The 19,682-nt window shown below is 40.7% G+C and overlaps 1 protein-coding gene across 2 annotated transcripts in view; it reads right to left on the bottom strand.

Annotated features, from left to right (window-relative positions):
- The window catches only part of scaper (S-phase cyclin A-associated protein in the ER), a 364,073-nt gene that overhangs the window by 311,423 nt on the left and 32,968 nt on the right, over positions 1-19,682 (bottom strand). For both annotated transcript variants that reach the window (XM_063070449.1, XM_063070450.1), the window contains exon 4: positions 15,068-15,265. In XM_063070449.1, coding sequence (XP_062926519.1) covers positions 15,068-15,265 — 198 coding nt within the window. The remainder of the gene's footprint in view (positions 1-15,067; positions 15,266-19,682) is intronic.

The raw sequence follows: 19,682 nt of genomic DNA, 5'->3' as shown, positions 1-19,682 counted from the left end.
GGATAATACATTGCAACACAAAAACTGACTGCATATATCTTCTGTTGAAGAAACTGAAACAGAAATTGCTGGAAACACTCAGCAGGTCAGGTAGAATCTGTGGAAAGAGAAAAGGGTTAAAGACTCAGGTCTGAGACCATTTGTCAGAACTGGGAAAGAGTAAAACAAATTAGTTTTTCCAGCAGCAGAGAAGTCGGAAGAGTGATGGGGTAGTACAAAGTGGGTAGTGTGAGGTCACAATATATTAATATGCCAGTATGAAGCACATTATGCTTCCTTGTTTGTGTCATATATGTTGCTAATAGAAGGGCTATGTCCAGGCCAGCAGGGCAGGCTATACTAGTGGTGAGAAAAAAAGTCAAAAAAAGCACAGATGGATGACTTATAGAAATAGCTAGCTCTGATAGAAACATTAAAAAAGGCCTACGTAAAGTTGTAGAACTCTGTACTCAGTTATGAAGGCTGCAAAGTGCCCTGGTGGAAAATGAGCTATTGTTCTATGATAGTCACTAGTTTCATCAGTGTCAAACAATTCAGAATTGAGAAGAAATACAGCATAGAGAGAATGCCTTCAGTGCACCAAATCAGTGTTGACCATCAACCATTATTTACACCTATATAAATCCCAATTCTTTTAATTCTCCCCACATTCTCAACAACTTTGCCCAGATTCTACCACTCAGGTACATGCTAGGAACATTTTACAATGGTGAACCTGCAACACCTTGAGATGTGGGAGAAAACTAAGTAACCAGGGGAAACATACATGGTCTCAGATAATGTGCAAACTCACACAGACAGCACCCAGGTCTCCAGCAGTGAGGCAGTGGCTCTACTGGCTATGTCACTGTACAACAGTAAGCTGAAAGTAGCAATTCCTTCTACATACAACTTTCACAGATATCTCTAAGAACATTATAGTGAACGATTTAATTTTGTTTCATCGGGAAACACAATACAGTGAGGTGCCACAACTAGCAATGTGATGAAATAGTTCCTTGGATGTGACGATTGAAGGATAAATGTTTTCCAGGACACTAAAAGAAGTTATTTTACTTACTCAAATGAAACTATCACAATTTTTTCTTAACCTCATAAGCAGATTTCACTTCAATTTAATATCTGAAAAAGAAGCATTCTTTAAAACAGCAACATTTGCTCCGCAATGCATAAGAGTTAGTATTGTGCTGATGTCTTGGAATATGGCTTTAGCCCACAACGTTCTGGATTTAGACTACAATCACTGAGCCAAGCTGAGATTTTACATCATAATGCAACGTAAACCATACACAACTTTATATTTTATATACTTCAGGCCAATTAATTATTGTTCCAAGTACATCATATTTTTTCCAAATTAGAGTCCCAAGTTTAAATGGTCTGAGGGACAGTGTTTATAAGCTTAACCACACCTTCCAGCACATCTATTCTGTTCTCAAAAAGAGCCAAGACAAAGACATATTTAAGTATGAAGTCAGGGTCAAAATATGCATATACATGGCCTCTCCCACACCCAAAGAATACTCAAGTAAAAATCCATTATCCACCTTTATTCTGAAGCATTCTTTAAAATGCAGAGGAAATGCACGCTGATCAACTGCTAGCTTACAGCCACGTAGAATTCTGTTCAGTGTTATCTCTCTAATCAGTTCCAAGCACCTGTAACCTAAAGCTCATTTGGTGAACAAGGGAATACAAACAAGACAAGCAGCTGGAGTGGCCCCCGTACTCGTTGGTGCGCATCTTTCTCCTTACAGCGATGAAGGCCATTTTGTCAAGGAGGACAGCAGAGAACAAAAGTGGCTCTGAAAACACCGATATAGACAGGCAGATAACGAAGTATAGACGTACAGCTAAAATTACCAATTAGTTTACCAATTGGCTGCAACGGATTCGATTGGTTTGTAATTAATTCTAGTTACTGGCGCATACAGCAGGACGGTTGGCGCCAACCCTTTGTCCTGCTGACATACAATACCAATGCATAGGACCCAAGGGTCCTGGACATCAATACCTCTCTCTGCCTCACCTACAGCAGCCAGTGCTGAAGATATACCCTGTGGTGCTGAAACAGTGGAAAGTTCTGCTGCAGGAGAAGACGCTGACAAGAAAGAAGTCTTTATGAGATCAGCAGTGTAAGAGCAAGCTTCTTGCTGAAATAAACTCCACTGTGAGACAGGTCTTCTTGTGTATGAAGGGGATTTATTTTCTGAAGGTCAAGCTTGCCACACAAACAACACTGAAGTACAACTTTCAAATTATCATATACTAGGACATTCCTTTACCTAGAAAATTGAGCTCTGCTCTCTTTTAATTTCTTTCCATGGAAATGTACTGTGACTGAGAGAAACAACAGCCTCATTCATAACATATTGTACAGCACAAGTAACACAGGTACAGTTCCTCGGTAAAGTACAGTACTGATTGTAGAAGCATGTTTTCTTTGACACTGACATGTTTGCAAAAAGACCAGATGATCGTATGCCATTGCTCATCTTTGCAACGATTTCCTAGATTAATTCAGAAACTACTATTCTGTATAAAATAAACAAAAGCTCACTTTATGGTAGTGCTATTTTGATTTTCTTCCCCACAAATAAAGTGTCCTCATTTATAGGATTTCCATCTTTTATTCATGCACTTGTGATTGCAGAATCGTAGATTGCTGCATGAGACAACTCTGGCTGTAGTACAAGTTATCTTAACTTAAATCAAGATTCAAGATTCAAGATTGTTAATGTCATTTCCAGTGCACAAGTGTAAAAGGAGAACGAAATAATTGTTACTCTGGATCTGATATAACACAAAGAAACAACAAGATCAAGAACACAATAATTAAAAAATAACACAACAAATACAAACGCATAAAATAGCTTAAATACATTGATTGTACATCCAAAAAAAGACACTAGGCACAGGAGTGTCTGTACGTAAGGTGACTCTGACAGGAAATGATAAAATAATGGTGGTGTGGTTACGTTGGGGAGGGTTAGTGGGTGGAAGTGTTAATCAGCCTTACTGCATGGGGTAAGTAGCTGTTTTTGAGTCTGGTGGTCCTGGCATGAATGCTATGAAGCCTCCTCCCTAATTGGAGTGGGACATACAGTCCATGAGCAGGGTGGTTGGGATCCTTGATGATGTTGCTATTCTTTTAATTTATATTGCAATTTGTAATTTGGTCCAAGTGCATTGTGCTAAAGCTTATTCTCTGCAGTAGCAGTGATCCCAATCCCAATTTCCTAACCTGTTCTTTACCTCAGTGGTCCCTAACCACTGGGCCGCAAAGCATGTGCTACTGGGCCGCAAGGAAATGATATTATTTGGCGATATGAGTCAGCTGCACCTTTCCTCATTCCCTGTCGCGCACTGTTGAGCTTGAACACACGCGAGGTCATTACCTGCGCGTCATCCATGTCAGCGCGGGAAGATCAACTCCTCGAGCTTGCAAATGACAATGGGCTGAAAAGTATGTTTGACATAACATCTCTGCCAGCATTCTGGATCAAAGTCAAGGCTAAATATCCTGAGATAGCCATGAAAGCACTGAAAACGTTGCTTCCATTTCCAACACATCTCTGCAATAAATGCAACGAAAACTAAATTGCGGAATAGACTGGACATAAGGAACCCCCTTCGAGAATCGCTGTCTCCCATCACCCTTTGATGGCACTGCCTTGTTGCAGGGAAACAAGCCCAGGGCTCCCACTGATTTGGCGATATTGGTGTGTTGCAATGACTATATATGTTCATACGGGGAAAATATGTGCTGTGTGTTTAATATCCAAACGTTACTTAAAATGTTATGATGCTATTGACTTATAAGTGACTTATATAACCATATAACAATTACAGCACGGAAGCAGGCGATCTCGGCCCTTCTAGTTCGTGCCGAACGCTTACTCTCAGCTAGTCCCACAGACCTGCACTCAGCCCATAACCCTCCATTCCTTTCCTGTCCATATACCTATCCAATTTTTCTTTAAATGATAATATTGAACCTGCCTCTACCACTTCTACTGGAAGTTCGTTCAACACTTACTTCAAGCTCCCCTGATAATTGACTTATCACTATATTCATGCGAGGAAAATATGCGCTGTGTGTTTAATAATTAAATTCGTTAGATAAACCCTTTTAGAAACGAAACTGAGCGTATTAGCCACTTATCACCTATATTCCGGTCGTGATTAACACCACCCCCCCGAACAGAATCGCCAAAATCGATTTGTGGGAGAAAAAAAAAAATCGGCACGTACACTCACGCGCACACAGGTGCCCGTGCAAGGCTTCATGGTCATGGTAGTCTTTCTCGGGGTAAACACAACGTATCTGACTGCTACTCTTGTTCGTTGGCAACCCTACCCCCTCCCCCCCACCGGGTCGGCTGGTCAGCAAGAATATAGTCAATAATAAACCGGTCCGCAGTGCAAAAAAGGTTGGGGACCCCTGCTTTACCTCTTTAACCCCTTTCATCTACTCGTTTCTAAATATTGGCATCTCCTCGACTCAAATGTTCTTGTATTGCCTCACAACCTTTAATACTAACAAATTTCTCTTTCATCTGTTTTCTCCATTCTGACATCCAGTATAAAAAAACTCAACAGGCTCACTGTACACTTCAAAAGCCTTTTATTTTACAACCTATAATATCCATCATGTCATAATTAGTTGGAATCGGGAGGAGACAGGCAGAAAGGAGAAGGTGCTGTCTATTGATCAGGATATCTCAATGGGGTGAGAGTGAAGCTGATCATAGATATCAATGACAGATCAAAGGAATAAAAGAGTTGTGTTTTCAGATTTGTAAATGGCTTCAATATAAAGATGCAATAAGCTGTGTGGACGGGAACAGGAAGTTAAGAAAGGATACAGACAAATGAAATGACTGGACAAAATTATGGTCCTGTGGCGTTCAATATAGGAAATACATTATCATCCTCTGGATCTGACAAAGACTGATCAGAATACTTGTTTAATGCACAGATACTACACGCGATGCAAGAACAAAAGATTTGGGTGTTCATGCAAAAAAAAAGCACTAAAGGCTAATCAAAGGAGCTAATGGGATGATGGCCTGTATCTCAAAAGGGACTGAGATTCAAAAGTGAGGAAGCATTGCTTCACGAGGAAATCTGCAGATGCTGGAATTTCAAGCAACACACATAAAAATTGCTGGTGAACGCAGCAGGCCAGGCAGCATCTATAGGAAGAGGTACAGTCGACGTTTCGGGCCGAGTCCCTTCGTCAGGACTAGACAGTGCAGTGACTGAGATAACAAATAAAAGGGACAGGGGTGGCTAACTAGAATGGTTGATGAAATTACCTGCTGGGGAAGACACTTTAAGGATGGTACGAAGTTTTTGTTTTAACATCCCTATAGCGCTTTCCAGAATAGAGCTTTTAGAATAGGCAGTTTGCTGGGTAGGTAGTGTCTGCAATGAATTATCCTACCATCTTCTTTTTCCTGGACACATACAAGTCCTGCAGCGATGGAAGACTGTAGCCAATGAGCTTTTCTATTGATCTGACAGTTCACTGTAGCTTTCATATATTATGAGAGGATGCTGCACCAAATCAGACAGTCATGGCTGATATGAAGACGCTCTCTGCGATGGCAGCATAGAATCACATCACCATGTTCTGGGGAAGATGGAATTTTACCAGCTGCCACAAGTACATACATCCTCTGTCCAGCCTTTTTATTAAAGAAGATATGGTTTTCCCAAGCGAGTGGGACAGTTCTGGCAATGCGTGACTGAATCCAAGACTGTTTGTACACCACCTTCTGCAAGGCCAATCAGAGGAACAATATTGTGCAATTGGGCTTTTCTGTCAAGAATCAATTAATATGGAGTTTCAGTAAACCTCCCCACCCCTAGTATCCCATCACGGAACTAAATAATTGCCTCATGACTTTAAGGCTCACTTCAACACAGAACCAACAAACTGTGGCCACCAGTAAATATGCCACAACCCCAGAATATTTCCAAACTTGAAAACACTTGTTCATCCTGCGCCTCAAAAAAGTTAATCAAATCAAGGATCTTAATTCATAGATACAAGCCAACAGGACAAATTTTATATACCAGTCAGTCACTTGAGAACAGCTTGAGACCAAATTCAAGTCATCGATGACATTTCTCAGATGACAGAGTAGTTTGAGTTCTCCCCATACCCGAAGCTCAACCAAAGAGTCAAGCCTATTGACAGAACTATGAACTTTAATCTTCATTTAAAATTAAATGACAGCCTTTATAAATTCAAGACAGGGCTTACTTAACAGCAGTCCTGATCATAATCTTAAAGAAATATATTATAACTGTTTTCTACAACTATGTCAAGATATCACAAGGTGTTTCGCAGAAAATTAAATACCTTTGAAACATGTTGTTGAAAAAAATTGCAGCAGCAAATTTGGCTGTTGATGACAAGTCGTAAGGTGATAAAAACATAGAAATATAGAATATATTACAATACAAGCCCATTGGCTCACAAAGCTGTGCCAAACATGTCTTTACCTTAGAACCACCTAGGCTTACACATAGATATGGGAATCTATTTTAGTAACGTTGAATGAGGGATAAATATTGGGCTGGGCACCCATTTGCCTTCTCTTTAAATGCACCTGACAGAATGGATGGAATCTCCATTGTCCCACTCTGAATATGCACCTCCATTATATCACTCACTACCACAATGGAGCATCAGTCTAGAATTCACTAACTTTTGACTCAAGAGTGACAATGCCATGCCGTTGTAGTAGTAATACTTTTCATTCCACTCTCTACTCAAGGGTGTGTTATGCTGGGTGATTCAGAGACTTTAACCCCTTTTTTCAAAATTAAGTTTGTTTGTTAACAACAGGAATTCTGCAGATGCTAGAAATTCAAGCAACACACATAAAAGTTGCTGGTGAACGCAGCAGGCCAGGCAGCATCTGTAGGAAGAGGTGCAGTCGACGTTTCAGGCCGAGATCCTTCGTCAGGACTAACTGAAGGAAGAGTGAGTAAGGGCTTTGAAAGCTGGAGGGGGAGGGGGAGATCCAAAATGATAGGAGAAGACAGGATGGGGAGGGATGGAGCCAAGAGCTGGACAGGTGATAGGCAAAAGGGGATACGAGAGGATCATGGGACAGGAGGTCCGGGAAGAAAGACAAGGGGGCGGGGGGACCCAGCGGATGGGCAAGGGGTATATTCAGAGGGACAGAGGGAGAAAAAGGAGAGTGAGAGAGAGAATGTGTGTATAAAAATGAGTAACAGATGGGGTACAAGGGGGAGGTGGGGCATTAGCGGAAGTTAGAGAAGTCGATGTTCATGCCATCAGGTTGGAGGCTACCCAGACGGAATATAAGGTGTTGTTCCTCCAACCTGAGTGTGGCTTCATCTTTACAGTAGAGGAGGCCGTGGATGGACATGTCAGAATGGGAATGGGATGTGGAATTAAAATGTGTGGCCACTGGGAGATCCTGCTTTCTCTGGCGGACAGAGCGTAAATGTTCAGCAAAGTGGTCTCCCAGTCTGCGTCGGGTCTTGCCAATATATAAAAGGCCACATTGGGAGCACCGGACGCAGTATATCACCCCAGCCGACTCACAGGTGAAGTGTTGCCTCACCTGGAAGGACTGTTTGGGGCCCTGAATGGTGGTAAGGGAGGAAGTGTAAGGGCATGTGCAGCACTTGTTCCACTTACACGGATAAGTGCCAGGAGGGAGATCAGTGGGGAGGGATGGGGGGGACGAATGGACAAGGGAATTGCGTAGGGAGCGATCCCTGTGGAATGCAGAGAGACGGGGGGAGGGAAAGATGTGCTTAGTGGTGGGATCCCGTTGGAAGTGGCGGAAGTTACGGAGAATAATATGTTGGACCCGGAGGCTGGTGGGGTTTGTTGTCATCTGACTGTACATATATACAACCAAATGACACCGTGTTCCTCCAGACCACAGTACACCCATACAACACAAATCACACATAGCACATAAACCAAAATATACTATAAATAAGTTTAATAAAATATAGTTCAAATGCAGGTAGTAAAGTGCAGCACAGGTAAACAGTAAACAACTTGCAGTCCTAATGACGAGAACTCAGTGGTGGCAGGGTATTCATTAGTCTCACAGCCTGAGGGATGAAGCTGTTACCCAGTCTGGTGGTCCTTGTCCTGATACTTCTGTACCTCCTCTTTGACCCACTACTGTTAGAAAGATTGTGGGATGGGTGGTAGGGATCCTCAACAATGCTTTGGGCCCCTTGTCTGCAGCACTCTTGGTAAATGTCACAAATGGTGGTGGGAGGGAGGGAGATCCTTTTGATTCCCTTGGCGGTTTTTGCTCTCCTCTGTAGGGTCTTTTGGTCCGATGCCTTGCAGCTTCCGTACTACAGAGTGATGCAGATGGACAGGACACTCTAGCTGGTGCTCCTATAGGAAGTTGTTATCATGGGGGTGGGAAGCTTCGCACACCTCAATTTCTTCAGAAAGTGCAGGTGCTGTTATGCCTTCTTGACTAGTGAGAAGGTGTTGTGGGTCCAAGGTAGATTGTCTGTTATGTGTATACCAAGGAACTTTGTGCTCTTTACTTGCTCCGTGGCAGAGCCGTCAATTTGCAATAGAGTGTGGGTCGACCTGTGCCTTCCTGAAGTCCACAATCATCTCTTTTGTCTTGTCTGCGCTGAGACTCAGGTTACTGCTCTTGCACCGTTCGACAGGCCTCTCTACCTCCTCTCTGCATGCCGACTCATTGGTGGCGATGAGGCCGACGACTGTAGTATCATCAGCGAACTACATGATGCGATGAGCTGATTCTGGCACTGAAATTGTGAGTCAGCAGCATGAGCAGAGGCGGAATGAGCACCAGTGCTCAGCGTGATGTAGAGTTTGAGATGTCGCTGCCAACTCGGACTAACTGGGATCTTACCATCAACAAGTCCAAGATCCTGTTAGAGAGAGGTGTTGAGTCCCAATGAGGACAGTTTACCCACCAGACTCTGGAATGAAGTTGGTGTACAACATCCTGGCGTACGAGGCATCATTTTCTAGGTGGGACAGGACAGAGTGAGGGCTGAGGCTATGGCATCATCAGAGGACTGATCTGTGTGGTAGGCGAACTGGAGAGGGTCAAATGTAGCTGGAAGGTGGGATTTTATATGATCCATTACCAGCTGTTAAAAACACTTCATGATTATTTGAATCAGTGCTATTAGATAGTGTTCATTTAGGCCAGTTACCATTATTCTCTTGGACACCAGAATGTTGCCTGAAGGGACAGTGGACTGTTCCAGAAATATATTAAAGATGTCAGTTAAGAAACCTTAACTGGGCCACAGTCCCTTAGCACTTGACCAGGTATATTGACTGGCCCTGCAGCTTTGCATGGGTTTACCCTAGTTAGGGTCCTCCTCACCTTGGCTGCGGCCAGGTAGGATACCTTTTCCTTCGGAAGAGAGGATGCATTCCTCAATGTCACATCGTGCATAGAAAACATTCATCCCATCATGAAGGGAGGTGCCATTCTCATTGTCATGTAGGGTGGACGTAATCTGTTATGGCTTCTATACGTTGCCACATGCACCTCTTAGCCCTGGTGTCATAAAGGTGTCTGTGGATTTTCAGCGTGTACTCACATTTTGCCTTCACGATGGCATGGGAGAGCACGACTTCTGCTGACGTGAGAGTCTTCCTGTCCTCTGATCTAAAGGCAGTGTCCCCGTCCCCAGGCAGTGCACGAACCTCTGCAGACAGCCATGGTTTCTGGTTTGCCCTGGCAATGTAGTGTTCAATCACTGTAGTATCCTCAATGCACTTTCTTATGTAGCAAGTCTCCGATCCTGCACAGTCATCAATGATGATTGTCAGTAGCCACCTCTCTGAATATGCTCCAATCCCTGCTTTTGAAGAAGTCCTGCAGGACTGAAGGGCCTGCACGTTACCACTAAAATCTCTAACTGCATTGAGTAGTGGGCCATTGCTACTGAGGCAGTCACACACTTGTTCTTATTAATGTAGACACACAGACCTCCTCCACAGATCCTGCCAGAGGTCACAGCATTTCTATCCACCTGAAAGGAGATTACGCCTTCTAGCTGGATGGTCGACTCTGGAATGGTGTCTTGAAGCCTCGTTACTGTCAGGACAAGTGAGCAACAGTCCCTCATCTCCTTCTGGTTCAGACACAGATGAAGGTAATCCAGTTTATTTTCCAGCGATCGGACATTAGTGAGTAGAATCGACAGCAGCACAGGCTTCCTTGAATTTTCTTTAAGTCTCGCTTTAACCACTGTGGAAACCACAATTCTCCAGTTCCAGTGCACTGCTTCTGACAGCTTCCCTGAGTTGCTGTAGCAGACCGAGGCATGGAGCGAGAGCCTGCTCCCCACATTAGTCCGTAACTGTGCAGGACCTTCGTTATTCCACTTACTAGTAAAGTAGACTTGCAGATCTTAGCGTTCTTAATGTCCAGCAATGTTTTTCGGTCATAGAAAAGACAGGACAAGGAATTTCACCGTTGGTTGGAGATAGAGTGGCTGCTACATCCATGCACACCACCATCTGGTGATATCAGCTTAAACACTTCAGACTTGGTTCCAGTTAATTTTTTTTTAAAAAGGGAATGTAGCAACCAATAATAGAAAACATCATATTTGGATGTATGACAGCTTGGTATGGCAACCGCTCCGCATATGACTGCAAGACAATGCAGAGGTATGGACACTCAGCCCAGCGCATCATGGAAACCAGTCTCCTCTCCGTGGACCCTTGTCTATACTCCTCATAGCCTCAGTAAAGCAACCAGCATAATTAAAAACCCCAGCCACCCCGGACATTCCCTCATCTCCCCCGCCCAAAGGGCAGAATACACAAAAGCCTCAAAGCATATGCCATCAGGCTCAAGTACACTTCTACCCTGCAGTTATAAGACTATTAAATGGTTCCCTAGTACAGCAAGATGGACTCTACTGCAAATCTACCTCATTATGATCTTGATCTTACTGTTTACCTGCACTACACTTTTTCTGTAGCTGCTACACTTTATTCTGCATTATTATTGTTTTACCTTATTTTACATCAATGCACTGTGTAATGATTTGATCCGTATGAGCAGTATGCAAGACAAGCTTTTAACTGTTTCTCAGTACATGTGACAATAATAAGCCAATCCCAATAACTGCTGCTTTGAGGCACACAGCGGAAAGCAACTTCAAAGGAACTTCATCTTGTTCTACTTTTATGATAAGCATATTACTAGAATGCTTCATAACATGTGACTGCATAAATAAATATTTTCCATTGCTTCAAACTGATGACTGTGGTTTGGCCACTTCTGAGGAATGTAATTCTGTTTCATCATTTGACATTTCACTATATATTCCAGACTATTTAATAGGTGGTACACAGCAAGGAAAATCTAATTGTAACATTAGCACCTGTCATTCCCCATAGTTCTGCATAGAGATAGAATAGCCAGAAACAGCAGAGAGAACTACTGGTAGTAAAATGACCTGTTTGACATCAAACACACCATGTGTAGTTATTGCTAAAGAGCGTGTTTATGAAGCCTTCAGGGTAACCTGGCCATGTGAGAGAAATTGTTCTGCATCCCCAAAGGCTTTCATTGTCATTTATCATCGGATCCATTAGCCTGGAGCTTCAAGCTACTCACAGTGAATGCATTTTGTGGTTTAAATTTGTGGATTTTGAACCATTAACAGCAAATACTTTTGTACAGCCTAAGGCACAGTCCAGAGGTAGAAAAGAAATATGTACAAAACAGCTGATCTTCTTACACAACTAACCCATCTACCACCTAACCACAATTCTCCCATATGTACTTCCAACCACAACCAGGCACCAGAGTCCCTGTCAGCTGAACATATGATATTATACTGATTGACAGAATTATACTGCAATCAATAATCAAACATGCCTTCTATTAAAAAGCAAAATGAGCCATGTACATATCTGTCTAAATTAAACAAACACACGAGATCATTGTTAACTCCTAGAATACATTCCTATCTTCAGAGCGGATTTATGTTCCATAACAAAATAACTGATATATTGGCAGATCTCAGAGTTATACACTTCAAGTGGCTGGAGTCTATTTCTCAAACAATTGTTTCATATTCTGCATATTGCAGAAAGAATATCAGTCTGGTGCCATGATGTAAATCTTCAATGACTGACTGTCTTTAAAAACCAGCTGAAAATTAGTCTTACAAATACAAAATGATTTTATGAGTTATCAGAACTAATTAAATGAATTATGAAAAACCGGATGGCAAGCTGGAATTTAGAGCCAGCAGGTCCTCTACTCAACACAGCTACACAGAGCAGGATAGGACTCCCAATGTTCTTCCTTTAGAGATAGAGTACAGTAACAAGCCCTTCCAGCCCAACAAGCTCTCACCACCCAATTACACCCATATGACCAATTAATCTACTAACCCATACACCTTTGGAATGCGCAAGAAGACCGGAGCACCCAGAGTGAGCTTACAAAACTGATTCACAGGAAAGGATATGATTATCCCTTAATCACGAGATGGGCAGCAATATATTTGCTAATGATTTTCACATACATGAAAATTGATCACTGAGCTTCCCTTCATGAAATAAAGTGAAATTCAACACTATGCTGGGGTGCAAGAGAGAAGTTTTTTTTGTCATAATAGCCACCATTTAGCTGTGTCCAGACAAAATAGAGAATTCTGTACCAATCAATACATTGGCTTTAATGATTCATTCCAACGAGACAAATGTATCCTTGTCAGTAATGAACCTAGCATCAGATTTTTCACTGGTTCCCCATAAAAAAATTGGACACATTTTTACAGTGTAAAAACTACCATAAACTACCATAAAAATGTTTCTGAATGATCAATCTATTAAAAAAAAGTGCATATATGATATCTTGACTTGATCTTAGAATATTCCAAAACACATTATTAACTCACAAATTATTTATTTTTATGTTCTAGTGGATGGACATAACAGACACTTAACACAAGACAATCCCATATACGGCAAATTAGTTGAATGCCCACTTTGACAATCTATACCAAGGCTGGATGAATGAAGAAATGTTGACCAAGGCTACCAAATAACTTGCGAACCTGCGATTTTTAAAATTCCTATTAAACCTGCAGATGGATACACACTTTTAAAGTCTAGTCAAAGAATAGCTCTTCCAACAACCAAATGCAACACTTTGATAAAGTGTCAAACTAGATTTGATGCTCACATGCAAGAGCAAGGTTTGAACCCATAACCTTTTGATTATGAGAAACTAACTACCAACTAAGCTGTAAAGCTATAAAGCAGCAGTTCCACACCCCGTCCCCCCCCCGCCACCTGTGCACAATTTACAACTTTGAACTGAGCACCAAAATTGCTCTCTTATTCAGCACAACTAGATCCAAAGAAAATTCACAAGAATGATCCCAGGAATGAAAGAGTTAATGTATGAGGGCCATTTGATAGCTTTGGACCTGTACTCACTGGAATTTAGAAGAGTGGGGGGGGGGGGATTCTCATTAAAACCTATCAAATATTGAAAGGCCTAGATAGAGTGGACATGCAGAGTATGTTTCCAGTAGTGAAGCAGTCCAGGATCAAAGAGCACAGCCTCAGAATAAAAGGACATTCCTTTAGAACAAAGATGAGGAGGAATTTCTTTAGCCAGAGGGTGGTGAATCTCTGAAATGCATTGCCACAGATGGCCGAGGAGGCCAAGTTATTGAATATTTAAAGCAGAGGTTGATAGGTTCTTGATTAGCAAGGGTGTCAAAGGTAATGGGGAGAAGGCAGAAGAATGGGGTTGAGAGGGAAAATAAATCAGCTGTGATAGAATGGCAGAGCAGACTCAATGGCCTAATTCTGTTCCTATTGTCTTATGGTTCTACTAGTCCACAGGTGTGCAATGATGGATGTAGCTAAACCTCTGTCAAAAATTGTGACAGTCAACTTAGAAGGTGAATTAACCAGAGATTCTGAAAATATTTTCCAATAAAAACAAAATTATCAAAATCTGGGCAGAAAATGCACCAGAGAACTGGACGCCACCCATGCACTAGTTTAAAACTGCTCATCAATCTCACTTTATAATCAGACATAAATGCAGGAATGTTCTGATATGCTGCCTGCTTGTAAGGGTTAAAAGCCCAATTCAGACATTAAGCAGGAAACACAGGAATGTCCAGAAGAAAAAACCCCAAGCCTCAATGCTGCCATCTACTGGAGACAATCAATGGATTCATTTACAACCAGCAGGCTAGGCCTCCCATAAAATCAACTTCAATTAGCCAGGAAGGGGGAAAAAAAAATCACTGAATAGTCTCTACTCAGCTCAAAACTAAAATAATTATGCAATGCCATCAAATAGGTACATTCGCCTGACAAGTGGACACGAATAACTCAATATCTCTATCGTAGCAAACAACCTCTTTCCTCCTAGTTACTTAGCTGACATGCATAGTTGATGGATAATACAACTTGTAAATGCTATACAGGTAGGTATGATTGCAAGCATAAAAATGGTATAAAAATTGGCAATGCCTTGATAATCATAGCATCAGAATATCTGTGCTGCTAGAACTACAAAGGTCTCCATTCATAAAACAAAGCAACAGTGAACATGTTCTTCATCGAAATGAACTGGAATCAACAAAGAGCCAAATTCTGCATGGTCTGAACAAGTTACCATTCCTCTTTCAAAATTTATTTTGTATATTCACACATAAGTGCAGTATTTTAATTACAAAAATTAGTACTATGGTTCCATTTAATAACTTAGATTACTTATTTTTATTGAAACGTCCACCAAACTGTTATAATTTCAGAGTGCCATTAGATCTAAGATATTACTTATTCTGTACATAAGTTACAGCAAATTATGTATGCAATATGATTATAAACAGCACCTTCACACTGTCACTCCTTTTGTAGTGATAAGCATATCTGATTCCATAGAGGAACTTTGTCCAAAACAAATACTTTCAAAATATCAGTCAAAAATTGGACTATATTAGAGTAAAATTATCTAACAAGCAACAGCAATATGGAAAGAAAATCTCATACCTTACATTCCACTACACTCTGGTCTGACTCACAAGTGACATAAATCTCATCCACTGCTCGTCTAAGGTTGTCAAACAGAAATGCCCAGTAGCGTGCTCTCAAGTCAATCTTCCGGAGCTGCCGGCCTTTCGTTGGACTCTTCTCAACGGCGTTCTTCTCCCCAACAGAGCTCAGCGAGGACTTTTCAGTTGAAACAGACTGCAGTAGAAACAGAGAGGGCTGTTCCATGATACAGTATAAGCTATATAATAGGCAACCTCATACAAAGCTCTAGTCAACTTACATGTGACAAATGAAGTTAATTTTTAAATATTTAAGGGGATAAAAGTCTAATAGTGACTCAGAAGTAAACTGTCCAAACAATGAGCTGAAATGAGTTGGGTTTATAATTAATTAGGGCAATACAATTAATTTCACAGACCAGTGGAAAAATATCTGGAATTAACAACATATTCAAAGCTTCTTCGGTGGCTTTACACCCAGACCAATGGTCTTGTCAGTTATTGATGTCACATTGCAATAATCCAACAGCCTTAAACATGATCAATTTAAAAGTGTCAAGGACATAACTTAGCTTCACATGTAAGTTCATGAAGAACTTGAGCCTTAAGAGATTCTCCTAAGTTGCAACTTAAAGTTTGTCTTTAACTTGAACACTATTTTTATAGAGGTATTCAGTCAGGAATAAAACTATGGGTTATATTGCGAACATTTTCTTCACATGATAATTGACTTTTGTGCTCAAATCAAAAGATTAACTTGCATTTGTGTTTCACTACAATCTGGAGTTCTATTTACAATTAACTATCTTGAAATTCGGTAGATGTAGGCAAGTAATGACGTTATTTCAAAAGTTTAAAGTAAGTTTATTATCATAGTACATATATGTCACCAAATAGAACCTGAGATTTATTTTCCTGTGGGCATTCACAGTAAATACAAAGAAACACAGGATATTTTATAGATTAGAACAAAGAGGCAAAGCATCAGTTTAACATTGCACCCAAAGTTAAGCACTCTTCAACAACACATCCTCTTTCTGTTCTACACTATTGTAAACTCCAGAGAGGTGTTTCAAGCTGTATTTTTTTTATTCACAAGTATGTTAAAATGAGCCAAGCTGACGTCTATTGTTAACAACTGAGTACAGTTTAAATAAACAGACATTTTCAGAAACAAATGTCATGGATTAAACGGTTCATGTGTACAGAAATTAAACTTAGTGATGGTCAGTCAACCAGTTACAGCCAATGCATCTGCTCAAAAATGGAGATTTGCTACTTGGTGAGATGCCAGAAGTTGGCCAACATCCAAAGAACTGTGCCCCCTGTGTCCTTAACAAACTTCAGTACAGGAAGACTTAAAGGAGAAACTGAATAACAACACCCACAAGAAAAATACAGGCATTGCCAAGATCTAAGTCCCAATACATTTATAAGAAATTGGTAAACACAAGAGATTCTACAGATACTGGAACTCTTGAGGAACACACACAAAGTTCTGGAAGACTGGCAGCATCTATGATCTCAACAGGTCTGGCAGCATCTATGGAGAAGAATAGACAATTGACATTTTGAGCCAAGACTAGGAAGGAAGGGGGATGAAGCCAGAATAAGGTGGTGGAGAGGGGAAAGAGAACAAACTGTTAAGTAATGGATGATGCCAGGTGAGCGGGAAGGTGGGTGAGATTAAGTAAGAAGCTGGGAGCTAAAGGGCTGAAGAAGGAATCTTATAGGAGAGGACAGTGGACCATTAGAGAAAGGGAAGGAGGAGGGGCACCAGGGTGAGGCGATGGACAGTTGATGAGAAGGAGTGAGAGGAATCAGAATGAAGAATGGAAAAAGAGGGAAGGGGAAGGGACGATAAATTACCAGAAGTTAGAGAAATCAATGCTCATGCAATCATATTGGTAGATATTTAGTGTTCGTCCCCACGCTTCAGAACACTTGACATGATGTTACTTTGTGATAAAGTCCTTGAACTTTAACATTTTAAGGTATGGCTCCCTTCTGTTTAAAACTAAATCCCTAACAAACACAAAGAACATGACAGAATGAAAACATGTTTACCTAACCATTTCAAATGCTGTTTAACTAATCACCTGCAAGTTTCTAATCATAATACACAGTAGTTTTCTACATCTGATGATCACACAGATAAAAATCGTTATGAACTGTGCATAATGTAAACTCACTTCAAAGCAGTGAACCACAAAGTTAAAGGGCATAAGACAAAGGGTCATAGTATCATAAGTATACAAGTCATTAGAAACTGAATTGGAAATTGATGGCCAAATAGATAACACAATCACCTCATGAATATTCACCTGGTTTGAAGACAGGAGATAGTGAAACTGAAAATTACAGCAAGCTCACATGTTTCAAAGTGACCACATAAATGCTTGTACAGCTGGGATTAAATCAAATGTGGTCAGAATACTCAAGGGAACACACTGTCAAAGTTATGTTCCAACATAAGGTGAAGGAATACTGTAGCTCAATCTCTATAGTACCAATACCACATCTGCTTGCATGTCCAAGCATTTTGGATACCATGAATTCTGATCAGTATAGTTAGATCACTTGCAATTTTGTTCTGCAAACCAAGCTCAACACATAGGTAAAATACACAGGTAATTATTAATATTTGGTCATATGTTTCAATTAATGTTTGAGTCATGCCCTGGATCTCCTCAACTTTGTTACCTAAATATTTAACTACAGTGAAGAATTCTTCTTTGCTACCAATACGTAAAGGCCCAGGACATTAGATTAGATTAGATTCAACTTTATTGTCATTGTGCCGAGTACAGATACAAAGCCAATGAAATGCAGTTAGCATCTGACCAGAAATGCAATGAATAGTGTTATTTATAAAATAACTGCAAATAAAAAGTAAGTGTTACAGCACACAAATATAAAAGTACTGAGACAGTACAATATGGGTGCAATACTGCTTGTAAGATGCATCCTTGATAATGCCTTTCGCCCTGCCCAGGCAGTGTTTATGGTAGATGTTCTCAATGGTGGGCAATTGGGTGCTGATAATCCGCTGAGCAGTTTTCACCACACGCTGGAGTGCTTTGCGGTCCGATACGATTGCCATACCACACTGAGATGCAGTTGGTGAGTATGGTCTCAATGGTACAGCAGTAAAAGTCCATCAGTATCCTGGGACAGAGGTGAGCTTTCTTGATGCTCTGCAGGAAGTAAAGGCGCTGTTGCGCCTTTTTGTTCAGGATGGAGGCGTTCAGGGAACAGGTGAGATCCTCGGAAATGTGGACACCAAGGAATTTGAAGCTTGATACACGCTCCACTACAGCTCAGTTGATGGCAAGTTATTTAAGTTAAATCTAAACAGACTGTAGATAGAGCATGATAATGACTGGCTGAATAGGTTTCAAACCAGCAATGTTGCTACTCCAACTATTAGAAGATAAACTTAATGATGAAATGGACAATAAAACTATATACACAACACAATTAGACAGCTGGTTACATCTATTAGCCTGCTAAAATCTGCTCCACTTAAGTTAATTTCAACTACAAGGTGCTTCTTCCATTAAGCATAACTTGGTACGAATAGTATAAAGTTAATTCCAATTTGCAAAAGATGTGTTTGATAATAAAGTCAGTTTCACCAAGAATATTAGATAGAAAATTATGTGCATGTAATCTTATCTTACTGCACAGACCAAGGTACCAGTTGGCTAATGGAAAGGTCATCTTCCATCTCCCAGTTATCAACCAGCCATGACACCACTTGTTTGTTACCGTTCAATAACTGTCAATCAAGTCAGAGGGAGAAGGATATGACTGTAGAGACGAATCTTGGAATTTTACCCTCCATTAGCCACATGCAGGGGTCATTCTGAACCAGCTACAGAATAGTAATGGCAGTGCAATGCTGGGATTCAATTCCAGTCACGCTACCCAGGGCTGACAAACATATAGGAATATAGCAGATTCTTATTGTCAGTACCAGGTAATAGATAATATCTATTTATTAATCCAGAACATAGGACACATGGAATCTTTAAGAATGCTCATACTTGCCATGTAGTAAAAAAGCAAAGAAAAACAACTGGAATTTGTAATTTATATGAAATTTCATACTTTAATCTACTGTATGAAAGCCTACATGCTATTTCTTTTAAAACTACACATGAATCAGCTGTCCAGTCCCCACACGGACATCCTTGGCCTCCAATCAATAGTCCCAACAATCTCCTCATCTGTGCAATACTGGAAGCTTGACCTCACCCACATCCCTTATTGATTATGAGACCAGGAACAAAATCCCCGCAATTTGGGAAACAAAACAATGATTTGGTGTTTTCTTTTTAAATTGCTGTTCATTTAAAGCAAATTGAGAATCTATCGGGTACGAAAGTGTAAAGTATGCATTCACCCAAACTTTAATCAGTTCAGCTACATTTCTGTTAACACGAAAAATATAATAAACCATTTTTGTAGTAGGCTGGTAATGCACCTCACGCTGAAAAACTTAATAATTCACCTGAGCAAATGATACAAAATATTTGGTCATTTTTACTGAAAGTTCTGCTGATTCACATTGGGTCATTTTATTCCACAACTGTACTGAATTTCAAGCA

The sequence above is a fragment of the Mobula hypostoma genome, chromosome 18 (assembly GCF_963921235.1).
Source record: "Mobula hypostoma chromosome 18, sMobHyp1.1, whole genome shotgun sequence".
In the NCBI taxonomy this organism is placed as follows: domain Eukaryota; kingdom Metazoa; phylum Chordata; class Chondrichthyes; order Myliobatiformes; family Myliobatidae; genus Mobula; species Mobula hypostoma.
This window is presented reverse-complemented; position numbering and strand designations above follow the sequence as displayed.